The 25,950-nt window shown below is 41.8% G+C and overlaps 1 protein-coding gene across 1 annotated transcript in view; it reads right to left on the reverse strand.

Moving 5' to 3' along the window:
- Window positions 1–3,483: 3,483 nt before the first annotated feature.
- Window positions 3,484–25,950, reverse strand: part of LOC110501000 (uncharacterized) — a 153,453-nt gene continuing 130,986 nt past the window's right edge. The window contains exons 90-112 of the mRNA XM_090200936.1: window positions 25,661–25,732; window positions 25,539–25,574; window positions 25,380–25,439; window positions 23,673–23,717; window positions 23,349–23,384; window positions 22,726–22,761; window positions 22,585–22,641; window positions 22,302–22,373; window positions 22,048–22,119; window positions 21,909–21,944; window positions 21,700–21,780; window positions 21,536–21,589; window positions 21,388–21,441; window positions 21,071–21,133; window positions 20,783–20,845; window positions 20,515–20,631; window positions 17,964–18,041; window positions 17,772–17,825; window positions 17,598–17,646; window positions 16,881–17,111; window positions 15,502–15,582; window positions 6,840–7,025; window positions 3,484–3,562 (exon numbers count right to left, since the gene is read on the reverse strand). Of these exons, the coding sequence (XP_090057062.1) occupies window positions 3,543–3,562; window positions 6,840–7,025; window positions 15,502–15,582; window positions 16,881–17,111; window positions 17,598–17,646; window positions 17,772–17,825; window positions 17,964–18,041; window positions 20,515–20,631; window positions 20,783–20,845; window positions 21,071–21,133; window positions 21,388–21,441; window positions 21,536–21,589; window positions 21,700–21,780; window positions 21,909–21,944; window positions 22,048–22,119; window positions 22,302–22,373; window positions 22,585–22,641; window positions 22,726–22,761; window positions 23,349–23,384; window positions 23,673–23,717; window positions 25,380–25,439; window positions 25,539–25,574; window positions 25,661–25,732 (1,653 nt within the window). The 3' untranslated portion in view covers window positions 3,484–3,542. The remainder of the gene's footprint in view (window positions 3,563–6,839; window positions 7,026–15,501; window positions 15,583–16,880; window positions 17,112–17,597; window positions 17,647–17,771; window positions 17,826–17,963; window positions 18,042–20,514; window positions 20,632–20,782; window positions 20,846–21,070; window positions 21,134–21,387; window positions 21,442–21,535; window positions 21,590–21,699; window positions 21,781–21,908; window positions 21,945–22,047; window positions 22,120–22,301; window positions 22,374–22,584; window positions 22,642–22,725; window positions 22,762–23,348; window positions 23,385–23,672; window positions 23,718–25,379; window positions 25,440–25,538; window positions 25,575–25,660; window positions 25,733–25,950) is intronic.

Below are 25,950 nucleotides of genomic sequence, written 5' to 3' on the forward strand. Positions count from 1 at the left end.
ATGCAGCAAGCTAGCTAGTTTAGCCTACTCAAACACCCGGCTCAAACATAGGGATGCTATGTTAACTAGCTGGCTATGACTATCCAACACTGGAACTCTTCCATGTCAAGGTAAGCTTTTGGTTTTATGTACAAAATCTGAAGAACATACGCACATCCAGGTACTTTCCACAGGTGCTGGAGTTGTAGGCAAACTCATGGAAAACAGAAAGGAAAATGCTGCACACTGCTGCTCATGCTCCCAGGTGATATTTATTTATAGCAGGTAAATATCACCTGGGAGCATGAGCAGCAGTGTTCAGCGTTTTCCTTTCTGTTTTCCAAGATTTTGGTTTTACTAATTTATTGCCACTGGGACCCCCGGTGTAACTGCTAAACTGCTTACTGACGGTACACTGTAATGTTACTGCATGATTGTAGCGGGTTTACTAACACGTTAGTTCTATGATGTTACTTCAGCTAATATGGTGACAACGGTGTAGGCTGTGTGTAGCGGTCATGATATGAAGGTTTGGCTTGGAAAGTTTTTTTTGCCTGGTCACATACAGCTGATGTGTTGTTAATTGAAGTCCACAAGCAAAGGGAAAAGGTGAGAGGAGGAGTGTGCATAGATGCAAGAAGGAACACAACAAGCTGTTTGTATGTGGCTATTTTACGTGCTGTTTGCATGTGATCAAGGGTGTATTCATTCCACCGATTCTGTTGAAAAACATTTTTTAAACGTAAGCAGACAGAATTGAACGGGGATAAACATCCATGAATTTGAACTCTAATTTGCAACTGTTGGGCTAATGATTTGTTATAGAAATCCATATGATTTATATGTTTATGAAGATAAGATAATGACTAAATGATTTATACTTTTAAAGTAATGTTAAGACAATAACTAAGAGTATTCCACCCTGTCACTGTATAATGGAGTGAAATGTGTTTGAATCATAAGACTAGAATTCTTGAATGTATGTGCATAGAAAAAGAGGAACTGTTAGCAGACAAGGAACTGTGGCAGACAACCTGTGACCACTATGAAACTGATAACAGGGAAGGAGGTCTCCCCACCCAGAGAGGGGAGAAACTGTTAGGCTTGCAGTAGATTATGTAACATGTTGTAGAATATGATAAGCAATGTATATGTTGGAGAAAACATGTAAACAGCATTGACAGTGTTAGAGAGGAGGAGGGGCATTTATATGACCAAATGTGAGGTATAAAAGGCTATGTGCATTGTATGATTTTCAGAGCTCTCGTAAATAAACATTTGGATTATTGTAAATTGGGACTCTGTCTGTTTCATTCAACTAGAATCTTACAAATTATGGGTTGCAGACTGAGTAGTTTAATTGAAGTTCAGTTTATGAACATTGAGAACATAATTCTCGTAACATGATTACACCGTAGATCAGCTAAATGCAGGCAAGAGTGTGCAAGGCGGTATTGAATGTGTCACTGTCTGTCCGTGTGTCACTGTCTGTCACCTCAAATCTTTCTCTTGGCCTGTGTGCTCCTACGTTGTAAACTTTCATTCATAGGCTAGGTTGTAGCAACCTCATGATGGGTACAAGGGAAATGTGAGTATCATGTAGTAGTAGGGTGAATGGAATATGAATGAAAGTCTTACAATATGCTGTAATAAAAAAATTGTCCTCCCTCATCTTTAAGGGCACCGACCCTCACTGATACACGCAGTGGTAAAGGAACTTCATAGACTCATTGTTGTGATTCACTGACACACACAGTGGTAAAGGAACTTCATAGACTCATTGTTGTGATTCACTGACACACACAGTGGTAAAGGAACTTCATAGACTCATTGTTGTGATTCACTGACACACAGTGGTAAAGGAACATCATAGACTCATTGTTGTGATTCACTGACACACGCAGTGGTAAAGGAACTTCATAGACTCATTGTTGTGATTCACTGACACACACAGTGGTAAAGGAACTTCATAGACTCATTGTTGTGATTCACTGACACACAGTGGTAAAGGAACTTCATAGACTCATTGTTGTGATTCACTGACACACACAGTGGTAAAGGAACTTCATAGACTCATTGTTGTGATTCACTGACACACACAGTGGTAAAGGAACTTCATAGACTCATTGTTGTGATTCACTGACACACGCAGTGGTAAAGGAACTTCATAGACTCATTGTTGTGATTCACTGACACACAGTGGTAAAGGAACTTCATAGACTCATTGTTGTGATTCACTGACACACACAGTGGTAACGGAACTTCATAGACTCATTGTTGTGATTCACTGACACACACAGTGGTAAAGGAACTTCATAGACTCATTGTTGTGATTTAATGACACACATTAAAACAGTAAATACTCATTATCAATTCACATTAACAGTGCCATTGGTGTAGATTCATGTACCAATACAATAAACATATTTCAGTAGAATCAGGATTTAAGTGTTAAAAACTCTTTCAGTAGTATCAGGGTTTAAGTGTTAAAATCTTGTTCAGTAGTATCAGGGTTTAAGTGTTAAAATCTTGTTCAGTAGTATCAGGGTTTAAGTGTTAAAATCTTGTTCAGTAGTATCAGGGTTTAAGTGTTAAACATATATTCAGTAGTATCAGGGTTGAAGTGTTAAAAACAACTAGAACAAAATGATGCACTTAGAAGTAGTACTATAGAATATGCTATACTATAGTACTATAGAATGTGCTATACTATACTATAGTACTATAGAACGTGCTATACTATAGTACTATAGAACGTGCTATACTATACTACCATTGAATGTGCTATACTATAGTACTATAGAATGTGCCATACTATAGTACTATAGAATGTGCTATACTATACAGAATGTGCTATACTATAGTACTATAGAATGTGATATACTATAGTACTATAGAATGTGCTATACTATACAGAATGTGCTATACAATAGTACTATAGAATGTGATATACTATAGTACTATAGAATGTGCCATACTATAGTACTATAGAATGTGCTATACTATACTATAGTACTCTAGAATGTGCTATGCTATAGTACTCTAGAATGTGCTATACTACAGTACTATAGCATGTGCTATACTATAGTACTATAGAATGTGCTATACTATACTATAGTAATATAGAATGTGCAGGCTACCTTTTGATTAAAACATGAAAGAACACATTCATAACATTCACATGGTGAGTCAACTGTAATTGGCATAGTCCATAGAAAATACAATAGCTGTATTAGACCTGGGTTCAAATACTTGAAAAATCATTTGAGCGTTACCTTAAAAGACTGCCTGGAGTCCCAGATGGGCAGGGTTTTGCAGTTTTGGGACTTTTCTATTGGGTAATTAAGCCAGGCAAGCTCAAACAGGCACAGATAAAGCATTTTGAATGATTTTGCAAATATATGAAACCCATGCAGCTCTGCTCTATATGGGCATTTCTCTCAAGTGTGGAAAATCATTAGTTTACTTTAAATATTTAAAAAATCCAGATCTGCACAAAAATGTGAACATTTTACACTGTGGCATTTACAAAAAAAATAATTGTCTTGATTGGCGGCTCCCTCTCACCTTCTAGGCTCAAGACCTGTGAAGAAACAATGAATGTGTTATGTAATGCAACAATAGCGTACTGCCCCTCCTTTGAGATTGCATTTGTGTGTGCCAGACTGACGTCAAATACAATTGTCAAACGGCAAGCTAAATCAAGTGCACTTCAAATAATGTGTATGACCAGGCTGTCTGGTGTTTGCCCATGTTTATCCCAAGATTCACAATGGCTGTCTAGATCACCTCTCTCTTTTCTAGTACCAGCTCCGGCTAGTCTGATTGGTTCCTTCCATCTTTGACCCCTTCTATTCCTGAATACCAACCTTGGCCCTGATTGATGGTGCATTCAAGTGCTGCATTTTCTTTTAGGAAATGTACTGTTGGTAGTTGTCAACGGACATGCTAGTTGTCACAATGGACATATTTTGAATATATGTACATAACCATTCAAAAGACGCGTCACAAGTCCTCAACTGGCAGCTTCATTAAAACTTCTTAGGGCTGCAATCCCGTTAACAGGATTGATATGACAACAGCCAGTGAAAGTGCAAGGCGCCAAATTCAAAACAACAGAAATCTCATAATTAAAATTCCTCAAACATACATGTATCTTATACCGTTTTAAAGGTAATCCTGTTGTTAATCCCACCACAGTGTCCGATTTCAAATAGGCTTTACAGCGAAAGCACCACAAACAATTATGTTAGGTCACCACCAACTCACAGAATAATTCAGCCATTTTTCCAGCCAAAGAGAGGAGCCACAGAAAGCACAAAGAGATAAAATGAATCACTAACCTTTGATGATCTTCATCAGATGACACTCATAGGACTTCATGTTACACAATACATGTATGTTTTGTTTGATAAAGTTCATATTTATATAAAAAAAATCTCAGTATATATTCACTAGTTCCAAAAACATCCGGTGATATTGCAGAGAGCCACATAATTTTACAGAAAAACTCATTATAAATGTCGATAAATACAATTGTTAGACATGGAAATATAGAAACACCTCTCCTTAATGCAACCGCTGTGTCAGATTTCAAAAACACTTTACGGAAAAAGCACACCATGCCATTATCTGAGACGGCGCTCGGAAAATAAATACAATTATCCGCCATGTTGGAGTCAACATAAATCAGAAATCACATTATAAATATTCCCTTACCTTTCATCAGAATGCACTCCCAGGAATCCTAGTTCCACAATAAATGCTTGATTTGTTCGATAATGTCCAAGTAGCTACTTTTGTTAGCGCTTTTAGTACACAAATCCAAACGCTCGTGCAGGTTCATCCGAACATCAGACAAAAACAATAAAAAAGTTATATTACAGGTCGAAGAAAATTATCAAACTAAGTATAGAATCAATCTTTAGGATGTTGTTATCACAAATCTTCAATAAAGTTCCAACCGGAGAATTCCTATGTCTGTAGAGAAGCCATGGAACGCAGGTCGCTATCATGTGAAATGCGCATGACCAGGACCTGGCTCTCTGCCAGACCATGTACTCAAGGAGCTCCCATCCGGGCTCCACAAAACAGTGGAAGCCTCATTCAAGTTTCAAAAGACTGTTGACATCTAGTGGAAGCCCTAGGAAGTGCAACTTTATCCATATCCTACTGTGTATTCAATAGGGGCTGGGTTGAAAATCTACCAACCTCAGATTTTCCACTTCCTGTTTGGATTTCTTCTCAGGTTTTTGCCTGCCATATGAGTTCTGTTATACTCACAGACATCATTCAAACAGTTTTAGAAACTTCAGAGTGTTTTCAATCCAATGCTAATATAATATAATATGCATATATTAGCAACTGGGACTGAGGAGCAGGCTGTTTACTCTGGGCACCTCTGGGCACCTTTCATCCAAGCTACTCAATACTGCCCCTGCAGCCATAAGAAAATAGTACCCACAAAACACCAGTCTCAATGTCAGCAGTGAAGAGGCGACTCCGGGATGCTGGCCTTCTAGGCAGAGTTCCTCTGTCCAGTGTCTGTGTTCTTTTGCCCATCTTGATCTTTTATTTTTATTGGCCAATCTGAGACATGGCTTTTTCTTTGCAACTCTGCCTAGAAGACCAGCATCCCAGAGTCGCCTTTTCACTGTTTACGTTGAGACTGGTGTTTTGCGGGTACTATTTAATGAAGCTGCCAGTTGAGGACTTGTGAGGCGTCTGTTTCTCAAACTAGACACTTGAATGTACTTGTCCTCTTGCTCAGTTGTGCACGGGGCTTCCCACTTTTTCTATTCTGGCTAGAGCCAATTTGCGCTGTTCTATGAAGCGAGTAGTACACAGCGTTGTACGAGATCTTCAGTTTCTTGGCAATTTCTCACATGGAAGAGCCTTCATTTCTCAGATCAAGAATAGACTGACGAGTTTCAGAAAAAAGTGCTTTGTTTCTGGCCATTTTGAGCCTGTAATCGAACTCACAAATGCTGATGATCCAGATACTCAACTAGACCAAAGAAGGTCAGTTTTATTGCTTCTTTAATCAGAACCACAGTTTTCAGCTGTGCTAACATAATTGCAAAAGGGTATTCTAATGATCAATTAGCCTTTTAAAATGATAAACTTTGATTAGCTAACACAACATACCATTGGAATACAGGAGTGATGGTTGCTGATAATGGGCCTCTGTACCCTTGTGTAGACATTCCATTAAAAATCAGTAATTTCCAGCTACAATAGTCATTTACAACATTAACAATGTCTACACTGTATTTCTGATCAATTTGATGTTATTTTAATGGACAGAAAATGAGCTTTTCTTTAAAAAAATAAGGACATTTCTAAGTGACCCCAAACTTTTGAACGGTAGTGTATATGTCTCATTCCCAAATCTCCTCTTGTCATTCCCTAGTCATCCCTAGCGGATCCCGAACTCTCCTCTGCTTCCCAAATCTCCTCTTGTCATTCCCTAGTCATCCCTAGCGGATCCCGAACTCTCCTCTGCTTCCCAAATCTCCTCTTGTCATTCCCTAGTCATCCCTAGCGGTTCCCGACCTCTCCTCTGCTTCCCAAATCTTCTGTAGTTATTCCAATAGAATACAATATTTCCTTTATTGGTCCATTTGGACTGAAACGTCCTTGTTGTTGTTGCTGTCACAGTACCCAACCTGCCTCTGGAGCAATTAGGGGTAAAGTGCCATGCTCAAGGGCACAAAGGCGCTAGACAGCATATGGGATATTGAAGCCAGTAACCCTCCGGCTGTTGGTTCACCTCCCCCCAGATGTCCCCTGTAAACTGAGGGATTCCTCCTTGTCAACTCTAACCTGGAGACTACTACGGGCACCAAGTAGTTCCCTACCTCTCCTCTCTTTCCCACACCACCTCTGACATTCTTGTTTGGTGTTGAAGCGGTTGTGGTTGCCCTCACAACCCCCGTAGACAAACGGCCGGCACTCCCCGGAATGGGGGTGGTAGTACCACAGCAGGACATGCTCCCAACATCCCCCCTCTGACATGGGCAGCAGGCAGGGGTCAGGGGTCAAGTCTAAAGCAAAAGTAGAGATAATATAACCTGGTCACAGATCTGTTTGTGCCAAATATGACGATGACTGTAGGAGCTAGACAGCACAAACAGATCTGGGACCAGGCTAATGACTAAATTATAGGAGTTAAGTAACAGATAATTAAGAAAAACTTTTCTGAGGAATGTTTGACAAGAGTGAACACGTTCAAAAACACGTAGAATTAGGAATATAATCCTCAGTGAATTAAAATCCTTTGTGGAAACCAAAAAAATAATGTCCATTGTGCTGTGATATCAAGCGTATGAGTCATTGTTAGATCATCCATTAATTAAGTGAATAATGGTTTTTCATAGTTTTGCCTTTCAATGTGGGTTGCACATTCATTCATAAATTCTAGCGCACAACAACACACACACTCTTATCTTTCTCGTCCCGCATTGTGCCCCATACACTCCCTCCTCATTACAAACTAATATAAGGGAGAGACAGAGAGAGAGAAAAAAAATGGAGAGAGACAGAGAGACAAAGATGAAGAGAGAGAGAGTTCCGGAGTTCCAAATTGAGCAGCTGCTGAAAAATGAGCTCCTGTATATATTGAGATTTAAATGGTTTTTTAGAGTGAAGTACATCGAAAAAATCAAAAGAAAACTGCAAGACTCAATAGAAGACAATACAAGCAACAAACCAAAAAGACAGGATTTTGAAAAAGTAACTATTTTTCATAAAATTATACAGTTATCTTAGCTAGCTGAATTGTTAGCTGAATTGTTTACATGTTGCTAAGCAGTTGCTAAGGACTCTCCTGGAAGAAGCTAGCTAGCTTACAAAGAATAACAAAAAAATATATAGTTAACAGAAGAAAGGAAGACAAAATAAGGACAGAAGAAAAAAGGAAAAGAAAAAAGGATAACAAAGTGAAACAGTCCTCTGAAGAAACAAGAGACCATAATACAAGAAACAGCACTTCTATTGCAACATTGTAGCCAACATCACCAGCGTTGCTATGGAAATTGTTTACCCACCAGACATCCAAACAGAGAAAGCTAAGAAAAGTTTCAAAGGTTTGTTGATGGGACAGAACCATGAATGCCTGTTTGCAGATCTTACCAGTTACAAAACAAGAGCTAATTTAATTTTTAATACCAATCGAGGGAACATATGGAAAAAGGTTATTTGCAACCATTTCCCTTTCTCAAAAAAGAGGGGCATCAGCCAAGGATGTCAGATCAGCATTTTTGAAGAAGCTGACCAGAGCAACACATATCAAACAGTAAACTTATATAATAATGGAACTGTATTGATACAAGGCAATGATTCAAGCCTCCAGGCTTTTGAGAATAGGTTTGCTACCCTAAAAGAAGACGCTGACATCATCTCAGAAAATGAGGAAAAAGTCAAGGAGGGAGATGGAGAAAAGCAGACCCCAATGGTCTCTGTGACCCAGCAGGAAGCCCTCAACGTCCCTTTACCTACCTCACCTGCAGCAGACAGAGTCAAGGACATGACAATTTCAATAAGAACACCTGCTATGCAACGTTTCCACAACACCCTCTCTCTAGTCGAAGCAGAGGTCATAGAACTCAGAGAGAACAAGCTTCAAGAGGAGGACACTGTCCAGAAACTCAAAGAAGAGATGAAACAGTTCAGGGAGGAGAGCAGAGCATCCATAGCTAAATTAGAAAGCAGAATGGACAAGCTGAGTCAGACAAATGATGACCTCAGAGACCATCTGAGCACAACAAGAAAGGAGATCGAACAAAAAGAGAGGTACATTGACACCCTCAACCGGCAGAGAATCATTGTGTCCTCTGCATCTAGAGAACATGTCCACCAGCTTGGTACAACACAAGCAGAACCTGAAACCAGCATGGCCTCCACTACACAGCCGGATGACACTGCACCAGCCTACCAGTCTGCTCCAGCCCAGGTCAACCTACCAGCCTCTCAGTCTGCTCCAGCCCAGGTCAACCTACCAGCCTCCCAGTCTGCTCCAGCCCAGGTCAGAATACCAGCCTCCCAGTCTGCTCCAGCCCAGGTTAACCTACCAGCCTCCCAGTCTGCTCCAGCCCAGGTCAACCTACCAGCCTCCCAGTCTGCTCCAGCCCAGGTCAGAATACCAGCCTCCCAGTCTGCTCCAGCCCAGGTTAACCTACCAGCCTCCCAGTCTGCTCCAGCCCAGGTCAGAATACCAGCCTCCCAGTCTGCTCCACCCAGACAATCACCCACAACTGCAATTCTAATTGATTCAAATGGGAAGTTCTTAGTCCAGGAAAGATTATTTCCTAGACACCAGGTGTATAAGTTCTGGTGTCCTACAACTGAGAGTGCAATGCAGCTACTCAGTCAGACCAGGATTGACACCCCTGACAACATCATCATCCACACTGGCACAAACGACCTTCATGCCAAAGGTGAAAATGTATCTGGGGCAGTGAGAAGAGTGGCAGAACGGGCACAGGCTATGTTCCCAACAACCAATATAGTTGTGTCCACCCTCCTACCAAGAAAAGACTTCCCAGAAAAGTTGATCGACAAAATAAATCAACAGATCACTGTGGACTGTGCCTCACTGCTCAACGTCAGAACGGCTCACCACCCCACTCTGACATGTCAACACTTATATGATAATATACATCTTGATCAGGACAGTATCAGAACCTTTGCCAAGGACCTAAAAGATACAACACTTGGCAGGGACCCACACACCCATCACCCCAGCAACAAAGGTCCCCCGCCCCACCTTCTGAAACAACAGTACCTCCACCATCCCGAGGAGAAAAGAGCCAGACATGGCTTATTACAGCACAGCTCTACTAGACCAGGCCCAACACAGCACAGCTCTACAAGACCTGGCCCATCACAACACAGCTCTACTAGACCCGGCCCTTCACAACACAGCTCTACTAGACCCAGCCCATCCCAACACAGCTCTACTAGACCTGGCCCATCACAACACAGCTCTACTAGACCTGGCCCATCACAACAAAGCTCTACTAGACCCGGCCCTTCACAACACAGCTCTACTAGACCCGGCCCATCACAACACAGCTCTACTAGACCCGGCCCATCACAACACAGCTCTACTAGACCCGGCCCATCACAACACAGCTCTACTAGACCCGGCCCATCACAACACAGCTCTACTAGACCCGGCCCATCACAACACAGCTCTACTAGACCCGGCCCTTCACAACACAGCTCTACTAGACCCAGCCCATCCCAACACAGCTCTACTAGACCTGGCCCATCACAACACAGCTCTACTAGACCTGGCCCATCACAACAAAGCTCTACTAGACCCGGCCCTTCACAACACAGCTCTACTAGACCCGGCCCATCACAACACAGCTCTACTAGACCCGGCCCATCACAACACAGCTCTACTAGACCCGGCCCATCACAACACAGCTCTACTAGACCCGGCCCATCACAACACAGCTCTACTAGACCCGGCCCATCACAACACAGCTCTACTAGACCTGTCCCATCACAACACAGCTCTACTAGACCCAGCCCATCACAACACAGCTCTGACCACTACTCCAGGGTCGGTCAGAACACTTCCCTTCAGGGAAGTAGACCACATGATGCAGTCCACACCATGTATCAATTAGATCGTCAGCCTACATATGCTGAGGTAACCTCTGGCAGAAGACCCCTAGAACAATCAGAGATAGGAGAGGTGCGCCAACTACTGCAACTAATATGCAGACTACTGAGCTAGACAGTCCCTTTAATTCACACACGGGCACGCACGCGCACACACACACACACACAAACACACAGGGTTGCAGATTGCACATAAAATAAGTACAGTGCAATCTTATTCCATTCTTATTAATTTCTTTACAAATATTCCTAAATGTATTGACACCGGTATTATAATAATTATTATATGTAATGGTGTGTGTGTGTGTGTGTGTGTGCGCGTGTGTGTGTATGTATGTGTGTATGTGTGTATGTGCATGTATGTGTGTATATATATATGTATATGTGTATGTGTATGTATATATGCATATATGTATGTATGTATGTGTGTGTGTGTGTGTGTGTGTGTGTGTGTGTGTGTATGTATGTATGTATGTATGTGTGTGTGTGTGTGTATGTATATGTATGTGTATGTGTATGTATATGTATATGTATATGTGTATGTGTATGTGTATGTATATGTATATATATATATATATATATATATATATATATATGTGTATGTATATATGTATGTATATATATATATATATATATAGTATTTTATTTTTTTTGTTTTTTTCGATGTACTTTACTCAAACCAGTGAATATCACTTATTATAAATGAGATCATTAACTATCAGCTCTTGGAATATCCAGGGCCTATACTCTTCACATTTTGGTTATAAAACAACTAATCCAGAATTGATTCAAAACATCAAGGGACAGGACATCATAATCCTACTGGAAACATGGTGTCGTGGAGACATAGATACTCAGTGTCCCTCAGGCTATAGAGAAAGTTTACTACCATCAATCAAACATAAAAATGTTAAACGGGGCCGAGACTCAGGTGGAATCATCATTTGGCATAAGCAGGACTTAGCACTGAATGAAATGAAAAAAGGTACCACTCACATTTGGCTAAAACTTAACAAAGGTACAATCTATTGTGACAATGATGTATACATATGTGCAGCTTATGCTCCTCCTTCAGATTCATCATATTATGATGATCAGTTTTTTGACAATCTCCAGACAGAAATCATTACATTTCAGGCGCAGGGTAAAGTGCTTCTTTGTGGAGATTTCAATGCAAGAACAGGTTCTGAGCCTGACTACACTGATGCGGGAGGTAACCACCACATATTTGGACACCCCTCCTTGTACAGTAGCCCTATTATAAATAATAGAAACAGTCCTGACCAAATACTGAACAAAAATGGAAAAGAGTTAGTACATCTCTGTCGAGCCTTAGGCCTGTACATGCTTAATGGTAGAATCAGAGGGGACTCTTTAGGTCAGTTTACTTACTGCTCAGCTCTTGGGACAAGTGTAGTCGATTATGCCATCACTGACATTGACCCCTCCTCCATTAGTGCATTCACTGTCAGACCACAGACACCATTGTCAGATCACAGTCAGATCAACGTGTTTCTGAAGAAATTAACTGGCAATATTCATTCAAAAAAACAGCCCAATAAACTTTACAACATAAACCAATCGTTCAGATGGGCTCCAAACAGTGCAGAGGCATTCATTGAAACATTGAACTCAAATGAAATGATGAACTCTATACAGTTTTTCAATAACTCACAGTACCAAAACAATAAAGATGGTGTCAATTCAGCTACCCAAAACATCAACTGCATATTCCAAAAAGCAGCATCGAAAGCAAATTTGAGAAAACCAAAGCAATGCAACATCAGAAGCAAAAATCAAAATGTTTCTGACAAATGGTTTGATAATGAATGTAAAACAATTAGAAAACACCTAAGACAAATGTCAAACAAAAAACATAAGCAGCAAAACAACCCAGAGCTACGATATGAATACTTTGAAACTCTGAAACAGTATAAACAAACACTGAAATGCAAGAAATTGAATTATACCAACAAGACACTTGATGAAATTGAAAACGCAATTGACCAAAATCAGTTCTGGGACATGTGGAACAATTTAAGCACATCAAAGCCACAAGAATTAGCCATACAAGATGTAGGAATTTGGAAAACTTACTTTGATAATCTATACAAAAACATCCCACAAAAAGACTTAAACCAGAACCAATTAGAAATTAAAGAAAAATTGAACATCCTGGAATCAGTCATTAAAAACAACCAAAATCCATTAGATTACCCAATAACCCAACAAGAACTAAATGAAAAGCTAAAATCTATTAAATCAAAAAAGGCTTGTGGTGTAGACAACATCAGAAATGAAATGCTGAAAAACAGCACACCTGAGTTGCAAAATGCTGTGCTTAAATTGTTCAACATGGTTTTAACTTCTGGCTGCTTCCCTGATGTCTGGAACCAGGGGCTCATCTCCCCTATCCACAAAAGTGGAGACAAATCAGACCCCAATAATTACAGGGGAATTTGCGTCAACAGTAACTTGGGAAAGATTTTCTGTAGCATTTTGAATTCAAGAATTCAAACCTTTCTTCAAGAAAAAAATGTAATAAGTAAATGTCAAATTGGCTTTCTCCCTAACCATCGCACTACTGACCATATATACACCTTACACACACTAATTAATAAACACGTCCACCAAAAAAAAGAGGGCAAAATCTTTGCTTGCTTTATTGACTTTAAAAAAGCATTTGATTCGATTTGGCACGAAGGGCTATTCTACAAAATTCTACAAAGTGGGCTTGGTGGTAAGGTGTATGACTTAATAAAATGTATGTACACAGAAAACAAGTGTGCAATAAAAATCAAAAACCAAAGAACATAATTTTTTTCACAATGTCGAGGTGTGAGACAAGGCTGCAATTTGAGTCCAAATCTTTTCAACATTTATATCAATGAATTAGCAGACATGTTGGACCAATCTCCAGCCCCAGGACTCACACTATTTGACTCAGAGGTGAAATACCTGCTATATGCTGATGACTTGGTACTTCTATCACCAACCAAAGAAGGTCTTCAACAAAACATTAATATTCTGGAGCAATATTGCCATAATTGGGCCCTGGCAGTAAATTTCCAAAAAACTAAAATCATGATTTTCCAAAAAAAACCCAGATGTCAGAAACAAAAATGTAAATTCACCCTGAACAACACCTTAATTGAACACACAAAACATTACACCTACCTTGGTCTGACCATATCTGCATCGGGAAACTTTAATATGGCAGTGAATGCACTCAAAGAAAAAGCTCGCAGAGCAATGTATGCAATAAAAATGAAATTATTCAAAATCAACATCCCAATTAGAATTTGGACTAAAATATTTGACAGTGTAATCCTACCAATAGCACTTTATGGAAGTGAGGTTTGGGGGCCACTCAATAAACTGGATTTTAAAATGTGGGACAAACATCCAATTGAAACCCTACATGCAGAATTCTGTCGGAAAATTCTACAAGTCCAGAGAAATACACCAACTAATGCATGTAGGGCAGAATTGGGCCGTTTTCCAGTAATAATGAAAATACAGAAAAGATCATTAAAATTTTGGCTACATCTAAATTCAAGTCCAAATTCGAGTCTGCAATTTAAAGCACTTCAAGCCCAAGAGCTGAGCCCAGAAACGAGCCCTCTCAGTCAGCTGGTGTTGGACCTCACCAATCAAGCTGACACCAGCACTGCTTCAAAAGAAAGAATTCCAATAAACAAAATCATGAACCAATCAAAGGAATCATACTTACAATACTGGAAAAACGAAACAAAATCCCAAAGCCGACTAAATTGCTATCTGACCCTAAACAGAGAATATGAATTGGCTGATTATCTCTACTCTGTCAGAGATACGAAGCAGAGACAGATCCTTACCAAGTACAGGCTGAGTGACCACCGATTGGCAATAGAAACCGGCAGACATAAAAAGACATGGCTACCCAAAGAGGAGCGTGTATGTGGTCACTGCATGACAGGGGAGGTAGAGACAGAGATGCACTTTCTCCTTTACTGTGATAAATATTCCTCACAAAGAGATTCATTATTCACAGAAATGACTACATATATTCCACATTTTTACAAATTGAACCCAGAGGAAAAACTAAGAATACTCATGGGCGAAGGAGCAATGGCTCCTCTTGCAGCCAAATATGTATTTTCCTGCCATAGCCTGAGGGACACTGAATAATAACATCTGCATAGTAAACAGTAACTTACTTATTATTACTATTATTGTTATTACTATAATTATTAATGTTTACTGTAGACTGTTACCATTTTATTGTATTTATTTTTGAATTTAATTTTGTATTATTATTTACTACCATTTTATATTATTATTTGCTATCATTTATAATTTTGTTACAATGTATATTGTATACATTGTTGCTTTGGCAATATTGACACAATGTTTTTCATGCCAATAAAGCAGCTTGAATTTGAATTTGAATTTGAGAGAGAGATCGAGAGAGAGAGAGAAAGGGGGAGAGAGATAGAAAGATAGGGGAGGGGGGTAGAGAGAGAGAGGGAGAGGAAGAGAGAGAGAGAGAGAGGGAGAGACAGAGAAAAAAATGGAGAGAGACAGAGAGACAAAGACGGCGAGAGAGAGAGAGAGATCGAGAGAGAGAGAAAGGGGAGAGAAATATAAAGATAGGGGAGGGGGGTAGAGAGAGAGAGGGAGAGAGAGAGAGAGGTAGAGAGATAAAGAGAGAGAGAGATGGGGGAGAGAGAGAGGGAGGGAGAGAGAGATAGACAGAGGGAGGGAGGGATTGAAAGCGAGAGAGTGCAAGAGAAAAAATACAGAATCAAAATGAGAAGAGGAGAGGAAGAAGCGGGAACAAGAGGAAGAGAAAGACAGAGAGAGAAAAGAGAGAGATGGAAAGGAAAACAAGTTCCATTCATTCACCTGATGAGCGTGGCCCGACTCCTGGAACCCTTCTTCTCCTGTGCCTCAGTCCCCAATCCGCTCCCCTGTTGGCTCCAGAGTCTGAAGAGAGAACTCATTAGCTTACAGAAAGGGAGATTCAACTATTTATTACTAAGTGGGGTCTGAGGCGTCCCATAACTCTAATCAACACACAGGGCCCTTGATAAATGTCAACTCGATTGGCCCTGGTCAAAAGTATTACACTATACAGGGAATGGAGTGCCATTTGGAATACAGCCGTGGTCTGCAGACTCTGCACTGACCCTCTTAAGTCTGTCCGACTGACTTGGTCTGTTGTACTGACTCTCTATAGGTTCATACTGGAAGATGAACAGGGAGACATGGAGGAAAGGATGATGAAAGATGGAAATGTCTACGAATCTCCAAGTCGGATGTTTGTCTGTGACTGATACATTTTGCATGTAAAATACACTGCATTTACGGGGAGATTATGGAGTTTGTATTATATTCTTATTTAACTTTTTTTATCAGGCAAATCAGGTCTGGTGTAATGGAATCAATGTAATACTCCCAAGAGTGAAAACCCCGCCCATCTGGCACACCAGGCAAGTTCAATCAAACGCTCAGAGCATTTGAAAAGATCAAATATTTTGGAACTCAGGTCATATGTATATATACCTGTAGATTAAGCTAGATGTCACGATCCCGGGCGCGGGATTACACTTAACAATGGACACATTGACATTGACAGGGGCAATGTGAGCCTTTGATTATTTCCGATCTCTTTGGTTCAATGGAACCTGAAATAGGGATTCAAATGGGATGAGAAGCCCAGTAGCCTAGGGCTGGCTAGCCTAGGGCTGGCTAGGATAATGACCCGCGATAACACTGTGTTTTGATTGCTTTTTTTCTGCCTCTCTCTCTCTCTCTTTCCCTCTGTCTTTGTCCTCGTCTTTTTCTACTCACAGTAATAAAGCACTCCGAATGGAGAGTCTAGCTTCAGGGTTGGGGTCAACTCTGGAGGTTAGTAAAAAGATGGATAGGATATTAGATTGGTCTAAGCGAGGGTCTCACTTAGGGACAAGGGCAGTGTTTACATGAAGGAAAAAACAACAGTTTTTTATTAGTTACTCAAATAGGTGGGGGATGAACGATACGTCTCTGTGGATATTTGTCTGGAATCTCGACCCGAATAAGAACCAATCCCACAGTTTAAAAATAACTTTATTCAACATTCGTGACAGACAAGAGACGTTTAGGTTTTCTTCTGTGTAAAAAAGTGTGGCTATGCTGTACAGGAATGGAAAGCAGCATCGCATCGGGACCAGGGGCATAAATGTGGTCAGGAGCTTGGACCGCCACACCAGATACGGCACAAACCTCTAACTTTGACTTACCGGTAAGGTTGTCATCACCTGGGGTCCCCTCCTCTCGCAAGGGGATGGGGGGAGGAGTGGTTGATCCTACCAGCTCCTTTACAAGTCTATTCTTGTCCTCTTCCTCCTCTCCCATCTCATCCTCAGGTAGGCTGCGAGTGAACATGGATACAGGCTCGTCCGGTTTCCTCTCAAACAACATGCTCTCAGCATCCGGGTCCTTGAACTTCACCACAAACTTCTCGTCCATCCCTGCAACAACCACAGACAGAATAGTCAGTGTTCCCTACCATTGAATAAACATGAGCCTTAAACAGGCTTTTACTGGATTCAATTGACAATTTCACACCTGGCCTGGAAACTAACGGAGGAAATTTGATATGATATGTTGACATAAAACTAATTCTCTACTTTAATGATGTTCACTACGGATAAGGCAACAATGCCTTTCTCCTCAAAGTTGTGGAGGTGTAAACTAAAGACGCGTTTGGCCCTGTGGTTGTAGGGCCCTATGGGTTCTGGTGGGTGGCATGATGGTTTATGAGTCTGGTGTTTGTGAATGACTCCGGTCGGTCACGGTGTCCCCTCTCTCAACGGGCCATTCCACAGAGAGGGCACACCAGATGGCAGAACACACAGGGGTGCCATGCCGCAGCAGTGGGAGTTTTGGAATGTAGAACCGACACACAGCCACACAGACCTGCATGCGCACACACAGCAAAACACAGAAACACTCACCGCACTGGTTCACAACCTCTTGGTTGACCAGATCCTTCACCTCCTCGGCCTGAAAACAGAGAGAGTAGAGTGCTGCTTAGACCTTGTCTTCAACCAAGCTGTCTGTCAATACAAATATGTCTTAGGCCAGGCAGGCGTGAAACGTGTGTGTGGAAATAAGTAAGATGTATTTACAGAGAGTCCGGGTTCCCCTTTCTGTCCCTTTAGTCCCTCGTTTCCCAGCTCTCCCTGGAAAAGACACAGTGATTATTATCACAGCAATTATTACTGTCACCCAGCCTAGTGACAGTAACTCCCATTAGGTATTGATACATGAACAACAACGTGTGTGTGAGTGTTATGTGTCTGGTCTATGAAGTAGCTTACACTGCCTCCTCTTTGTCCCGGACTTCCAGGTGGTCCTGTCTGACAAGGCTTCCCTCTGCCTCTCCTGCCCCTCTCTCCCTGGGACAACAACACAGCAAAATGGAGAACGCTCTTACTCACACAGGTGCTGCGCGTGGTAGTGAGCCCACGCACATGTGCTCTCACAGGCACATGCACAAACAGGCAGGCACACACAAAGATAGACACACACACACAAATAGTCACACACACACACAGATAGACACACACACAGGCACAAATAGACAACACACAGTACACACGTACTTCCCAACTACGTATTTCCTTATAACGTACTTCCCTACTTGGGGCGGCAGGGTATCCTAGTGGTTAGAGCGTTGGACTAGTAACCGGAAGGTTAAATCGGAAGTTCAAACCCCCAAGCTGACAAGGTACAAATCTGTCATTCTGCCCCTGAACAGGCAGTTAACCCACTGTTCCTAGGCCGTCATTGAAAATAAGAATTTGTTCTTAACTGACTTGCCTAGTTAAATAAAGGTAAAATAAAAAACTACGTACCTCCTTATTACGTACTTCCCTACTACGTAGTTGCCTAAATAAAGCTCAACCTGATCATTAGGCTTACCTTGCCCCTCTAGTTATCCTATAAATATCAAAAATATCCAGATGTTTTGTGATAAAACGTCCCATAGGAACGTCATTACATCCTTTCCATCCCTTCTCTCCTATCAACATCAAGAGGCTGCTAATTGTGGCTGAAAGGACCCATTAGCATAGAGGTTTGGTTAGCGTTCCCGCCGCATCAGAAAATAGACCCATCTTAATTATGCTTCTATTCTATTCCTTCCTATGCGCTGCTATACATAGGAATGTTGTCTACTGCCTGTCTATCTACATATCTGACAGGCATTCTGCTAGGTGGACAATGTGCCTGACAGAATCAGGCTTGTTTTATCTAATCATCACAATGTGTGGTTCTTTTTTTATTTTCGCGAAAAGTGGATTTTTTTAAGGTGCACTCTGACTGGGTTAAACTATGTTTTGGGGTTGGTGGACTGTGGTTGGAAAGAAAGAAAGACACAGACAGACAGACAGACAGACAGACAGACAGACAGACAGACAGACAGACAGACAGACAGACAGACAGACAGACAGACAGACAGACAGACAGACAGACAGACAGACAGACAGACAGACAGACAGACAGACAGACAGACAGACAGACAGACAGACAGACAGACAGACAGACAGACAGACAGACAGACAGACAGACAGACAGACAGACAGACAGACAGACAGACAGACAGACAGACAGACAGACAGACAGACAGACAGACAGACAGACAGACAGACAGACAGACAGACAGACAGACAGACAGACAGACAGACAGACAGACAGACAGACAGACAGACAGACAGACAGACAGACAGACAGACAGACAGACAGACAGACAGACAGACAGACAGACAGACAGACAGACAGACAGACAGACAGACAGACAGACAGACAGACAGACAGACAGACAGACAGACAGACAGACAGACAGACAGACAGACAGACAGACAGACAGACAGACAGACAGACAGACAGACAGACAGACAGACAGACAGACAGACAGACAGACAGACAGACAGACAGACAGACAGACAGACAGACAGACAGACAGACAGACAGACAGACAGACAGACAGACAGACAGACAGACAGACAGACAGACAGACAGACAGACAGACAGACAGACAGACAGACAGACAGACAGACAGACAGACAGACAGACAGACAGACAGACAGACAGACAGACAGACAGACAGACAGACAGACAGACAGACAGACAGACAGACAGACAGACAGACAGACAGACAGACAGACAGACAGACAGACAGACAGACAGACAGACAGACAGACAGACAGACAGACAGACAGACAGACAGACAGACAGACAGACAGACAGACAGACAGACAGACAGACAGACAGACAGACAGACAGACAGACAGACAGACAGACAGACAGACAGACAGACAGACAGACAGACAGACAGACAGACAGACAGACAGACAGACAGACAGACAGACAGACAGACAGACAGACAGACAGACAGACAGACAGACAGACAGACAGACAGACAGACAGACAGACAGACAGACAGACAGACAGACAGACAGACAGACAGACAGACAGACAGACAGACAGACGACAGACAGACAGACAGACAGACAGACAGACAGACAGACAGACAGACAGACAGACAGACAGACAGACAGACAGACAGACAGACAGACAGACAGACAGACAGACAGACAGACAGACAGACAGGAGAGGTGACTCTGTAAACATGCTCTCCTTTACCTCTTCCAGGTATTTCCGCAGGTCACACGGGGCACTTAATGCCTTGTCAGGTTGACCCTCTGACTGGACCGTGACCTCAGACACAATCTTTGATGCGAGGATGTTTTTCAAATGTTTTTTGTTTTCATTTCAATTTACTATAAAGTTTTTCAAATTGTTGTTTTTATTTTAGTTTCAGTTTTCGTTTACTATAATAACCTTGACTGGAGGGCAACCTCAATCTACCTTGGTTCCTGTCTCTCCCTTGGACCCATTTCGTCCTGGTCGCCCCTCCGCTCCATCACTGCCTGGTGTCCCTGCTGACCCCTTAAACCCAGGGAACCCTGGGAAACCAGTGGCACCCTGCACAAGACAGGGACAACATGAATGGTGCATGATGGAAGAAAAACATAACGCTTCAACAACTACATGAATATTTCCACATTCCTCTGTAGTACATAGACTATTAATAGTCATCATTTCAATAGTGTTTTTACATGTGATTTGAACCAACCTTCTCTCCTTTTAGTCCTGGTGCTCCCTCTACTCCATTGATACCCCCGTCCCCTTTTTCACCCTGCACATCACAATCAACACTTTTCAGAAGACTAATGAGAATGATTTTGATTTGTGTGTATAAATAATAAATAAATAATTAGGCTGTGCTTATATTTGTCCTACTTCACGAGTGTGTATGGAAATGTATTTTCTTGCATATCCCAACCCCATGAGGCACCCTCAGAGAGTGGTGTGTGTGTGTGTGTGTGTGTGTGCGTGCGTGCGTGCGTGCGTGCGTGCCTACCTTCCGTCCTGTGAGTCCATTGAGCCCTGGATGTCCTGGGGTTCCAGAAATACCCATCTCTCCCTGTGTCAAACAACGATTAAATATTTACATTTTCACTGAAACTGTGTCTGAAACTGTGCAACCATTGACCATAGTCTGACAGTGGCCTACTAGGTCAGACAATTGAACCGTATACTAAATTGTATGCAGCGTGTGGCAGCTAGTTGGCACTACTGTAAACCTTTACTTGTGCAGGTCAGTGGTACTGACGATACTTCCTGGAGCACATTGTGTTGTTGTGATCATTGTATTGAATCCCACAGCAGGGAACTCACCTTTTCTCCATCTAGCCCAGTGCTTCCTATGCGTCCAGGTAGGCCTCGGAATCCCTGTGCAACAACCACAACCGACACCAAGAGTTACCTTTGATCATTGCATTACCATCTCATTAACATGCCTAATGCATTAGGATCAAGCCCTGACCTTCACTCCTGTCTGCCCAGTATCCCCTGGTAAGCCAGGTTCACCTCTGTCACCCTAGGAATAGAATACCAGAACGGAACAGAATTACTGTATAATGAATCACAGATGACAGGTTCTATTTGTCTAGACTCTAAATTCTATGCTCTATGCCACACTCTCCTCACCTGATCTCCCTTCTGTCCCTGGAGTCCCATGTCTCCTTTGGCTCCTGTGGCTCCGTCCAATCCATCGTCCCCGTTACGACCCTGTGACAACAACAAGCCAATCAACAAAGCCTGTTTTTGACCTCATACCAAGCCACCATAGTATATATACAGTTATACAGATACTGTTTATATATTAAACTGTTAAAGTGTGTTAGATAAATACCCACCACTTCTCCATTGACTCCAGGCTCACCAGTATCTCCCTGGAGGCACAGAACAACAGTGAGCATACACGTAGCAGCATAGATCTGATAACAGTGGTTCCATGTAGCCTGTAGATAGATACATGCTGTATTTCCTGCTGACCTTTTGGCCCACTGATCCACGGACCCCAAACAGCCCCATGGCTCCTTTGGCCCCTGCCTCTCCTTTGAGGCCCTTCAGATGGAGAACAGACACAAAGCTGAATGTGAGAACACTATGTTCTTTGGCTGCCATGTTTTGGAAAATGTATTTTCTCTTTCTGTTGTTGTTTGTCTCTCTTTCTTTACATCTTTTAACAATCTTTCTTTTTCTCTTTTTCCACATAAAATGTTCTGTCATCAAGCATTAGGAAGCACCTTGAACCCCGGGGGCCCATCCTCGCCCTTCTCTCCTTTATCTCCATCGAAACCTGGGGAGCCTCGCTCTCCCTAAAACAAACAACCAAACAAACAAAAACAGATGAACAGCGTCTTAAAGGGGAAAACACACAAAGTGAAAATGCTAAATCTGTCTCTCTAAAATAACATTTGTTTAATGAGGATTGCTCTGGAAATAAAACTAGAATTCAAAATACATTGTGGAGGACTTGTTTTAGGGGACTTATTTTAGGGGACTTGTTTTAGGGGACTTGTTTCTCACCCCTTCTCCTTTTAAGCCCTTGTAGCCTCTCGGTCCCTGGATTTGGAGGGGGCTTCCCTAAACATTAAGAACGTACATCATCTATGAATTAATCATATACAAAATACTGTTTGTGTAGTACTTATGTCATGTTTGGCTTACCCTTTCTCCTTGTATTCCTGCTAAACCTCTGTCGCCCTGTGAAAATATGTTTTATGAAAGGAATCAATGGCTTATAACATTCATACAATAATTGATTGATTGATTGACAATATTTGTATTTTAGTGTCATACACCAAATGGTGCCCGGCCTGTATGGGCTTATGAGACACTATTCATTTGAAGTCTGTGTGTAGAAAACACAAACTATATATCATATGGCTGTATCAGGTAGTTACATAAAAACATTGACTCTTCATTTTCAGTGTCCACATCCTTACATACATAGCAAAATGGACTGAAGTGAATTGAAATAGACTGGCCACATGGTGAGCGTTGAAACATGTTTCAAAAAGAAGGTTCTATAGAGGGTTTGAAGAGACAGACGTGACTAGAGTGATGACACTTCAATAGAACGACAAGAGAAACACCGGGCTGTCAAAACCATCTTTAAAACGGTGTCTGAAGTGAAAATATCTAGAGTATCTGGAGAACCTGAGTGGACGTATGAGGGGATGAAAATCTAAAATATCAAAGCATTTAGTAAGACCCACTCAATCGCATACATTTGTAAAATATAGTCCACCAAAATGATCATGTCATCAGAGAAGTAACCGTCAACCTACCTTTGCTCCTTTGCTGCCCGGGAAGCCCTTTGGACCCTAAGTAAAAGAGGTCAAAGGTAAAGGTAGCTATGAAACAAATGTCCATTAACTGCATGACTGTACCAGAGGAGGCTGGTGGCAGGAGCTATAGGAGGACGGGATCATTGTAATGTCTGGAATGGAATCAATGGAACAGTATCAAACACATCAAACACATGGAAACCACGTTGGACTGCGATACATTTATTCCATTCCAGACATGACAATGAGCACGTCCTTCTATATCTCCTCCCACCAGCCTCCTCTGGACTGTCCATGTCATGAAAGGTGATGATGTTAACTCACAGTGTGTCCTGGGGCTCCTAAGACTCCTGCAATGCCCTTTTCACCCTGTCACAAACAAAACACATCACAAATATTATACTGAACAAAAAGAGAAATGCATCATGCTAAAATGTCAAAGATTTTACTGAGTTACACTTCATATGAGGTCAGTTGGTATCATATGAGGTCAGTTGGTATCATATGAGGTCAGTTGGTATCATATGAGGTCAGTTGGTATCATATGAGGTCAGTTGGTATCATATGAGGTCAGTTGGTATCATATGAGGTCAGTTGGTATCATATGAGGTCAGTTGGTATCATATGAGGTCAGTTGGTATCATATGAGGTCAGTTGGTATCATATGAGGTCAGTTGGTATCATATGAGGTCAGTTGGTATCATATGAGGTCAGTTGGTATCATATGAGGTCAGTTGGTATCATATGAGGTCAGTTGGTATCTTATGAGGTCAGTTGGTATCATATGAGGTCAATTGGTATCATATGAGGTCAGTTGGTATCATATGAGGTCAATTGGTATCAGTCAATTTAAATCAATTCATTAGGCCTTAATCTATGGATTTCACATGACCGGGATTACAGATATGTATCTGTTGGTCACAGATACCTTTAAAAAACAAATAAGTAGGAGTGTGGATCAGAAAACCAGTCAGTATGTGGTGTGACCACCATTTGCCTCATACAGCGCTACACATCTCCTTCGCATAGAGTTGATCAGGCTGCTGATTGTGGCCTGTAAAATGTTGTCCTGCTATTCAATGGTTTTGCGAAGTTGCGGAATATTGGTGGGAACTGGAACACGCTGTCGTACACGTTTATCCAGAGCATCCCAAACATGCTCAATGGGTGACATGTCTAGTGAGCATGCAGGCCATGGAAGAACTGGGACATTTTCAGCTTCTAGGAATTGTGTACAGATCCATGCAACATGGGGCTGTGCATTATCATGCTGAAACATAAGGTGATGGTGACGGATGAATGGCACGACAATGGGCCTCGGCATCTCATCAGGGTATCTCTGTGCATTCAAATTGCTATAGATAAAATGTCTGCCCATACCATAACATACCATAACCCCACTGCCACCATGGGGCACACTGTTCACAACGCCATACAGGTGGTCTGCGGTTGTGAGGCCGGTTGGGCGTACTGCCAAATTCTCTAAAACGACGTTGGAGGTGGCTTATGGTAGAGAAATGTTATTATCTGGCAACAGCTCTTGTGGACAATCCTGCAGTCAGCATGCCAATTGCACACTCCTCAAAACCTGAGTCATCTGTGGCATTGTGTGTGACAAAACCGCACATTTTAGAGTGGCCTTTTACTGTCCCAGCACAAGGTGCACCTGTGTAATGATAATGTTTAATCAGCTTCTTGATATGCTACACTTGTCAGGTGGATGGATTATCTTGGCAAAGGAGAAATGCTGACTAACAGGGATGTAAACACATTCGTGCACCAAATTTGAGAGAAAAAAAAAAATTCTGGGATCTTTTATTTCAGCTCATGAAACATGGGACCAACACTTTACATGCTGTTTTTATATTTATGTTCAGTGTAAATGTGTGCATATTGTGCCATCCTGTTGTGACGAGCAGCTTTTCCATATTTTACAATGCTGCCTAGGATCTCTCTCTGAGGTTAAGTCCATCTCTCTGAGGTCATTAAGTCCATCTCTCTGAGGTAATTAAGTCCATTGTTCCATCTCACCCTGCGACCTGTGATCCCGACCACACCCCTGGCCCCTGGTTCCCCCGGGATACTGTCGCCCTGTTGGGAACAACAAGAAGTGAGTGCTAATGTTATTATCTCCTCATATACAACATGACAACGACAACAACACCACCACCAAACAGGCTATTGTCTTACCTTTTCTCCTTTCGTCCCAGGTAGACCAGGTGGACCCTTTGGGAAATAGAAAGCATCCATTATGTTACATGATAACCATAGGAAGGCAAACAATGACTAGGGCAAGTTATATTTCACCATACCTCTATTCCTGGTGTCCCTTTAGCTCCTGGAGTCCCGGGTGATCCATTCTTACCCCTTCTACCCCTGTCTCCCTACAGATTAACAAAAACAGTACACATCATACTTTATCACAATTATCTTCCTACTTAGTAGGCAGAATTTTTGCTCTTTGAAAACATTCATCTTTGTTCTGGGTTTCTGGCTATTGGTGAATTTGATATAAATTTGTCTGCAACATTTTTTGGACTACGTGATCTGACCAGGAAATAGACTAAAACTACAAGGCCAGGAGTTTCTTAAAACTACAGTA

Source organism: Oncorhynchus mykiss, chromosome 15, assembly GCF_057628025.1.
Source record: "Oncorhynchus mykiss isolate SJ-2025 chromosome 15, ASM5762802v1, whole genome shotgun sequence".
In the NCBI taxonomy this organism is placed as follows: domain Eukaryota; kingdom Metazoa; phylum Chordata; class Actinopteri; order Salmoniformes; family Salmonidae; genus Oncorhynchus; species Oncorhynchus mykiss.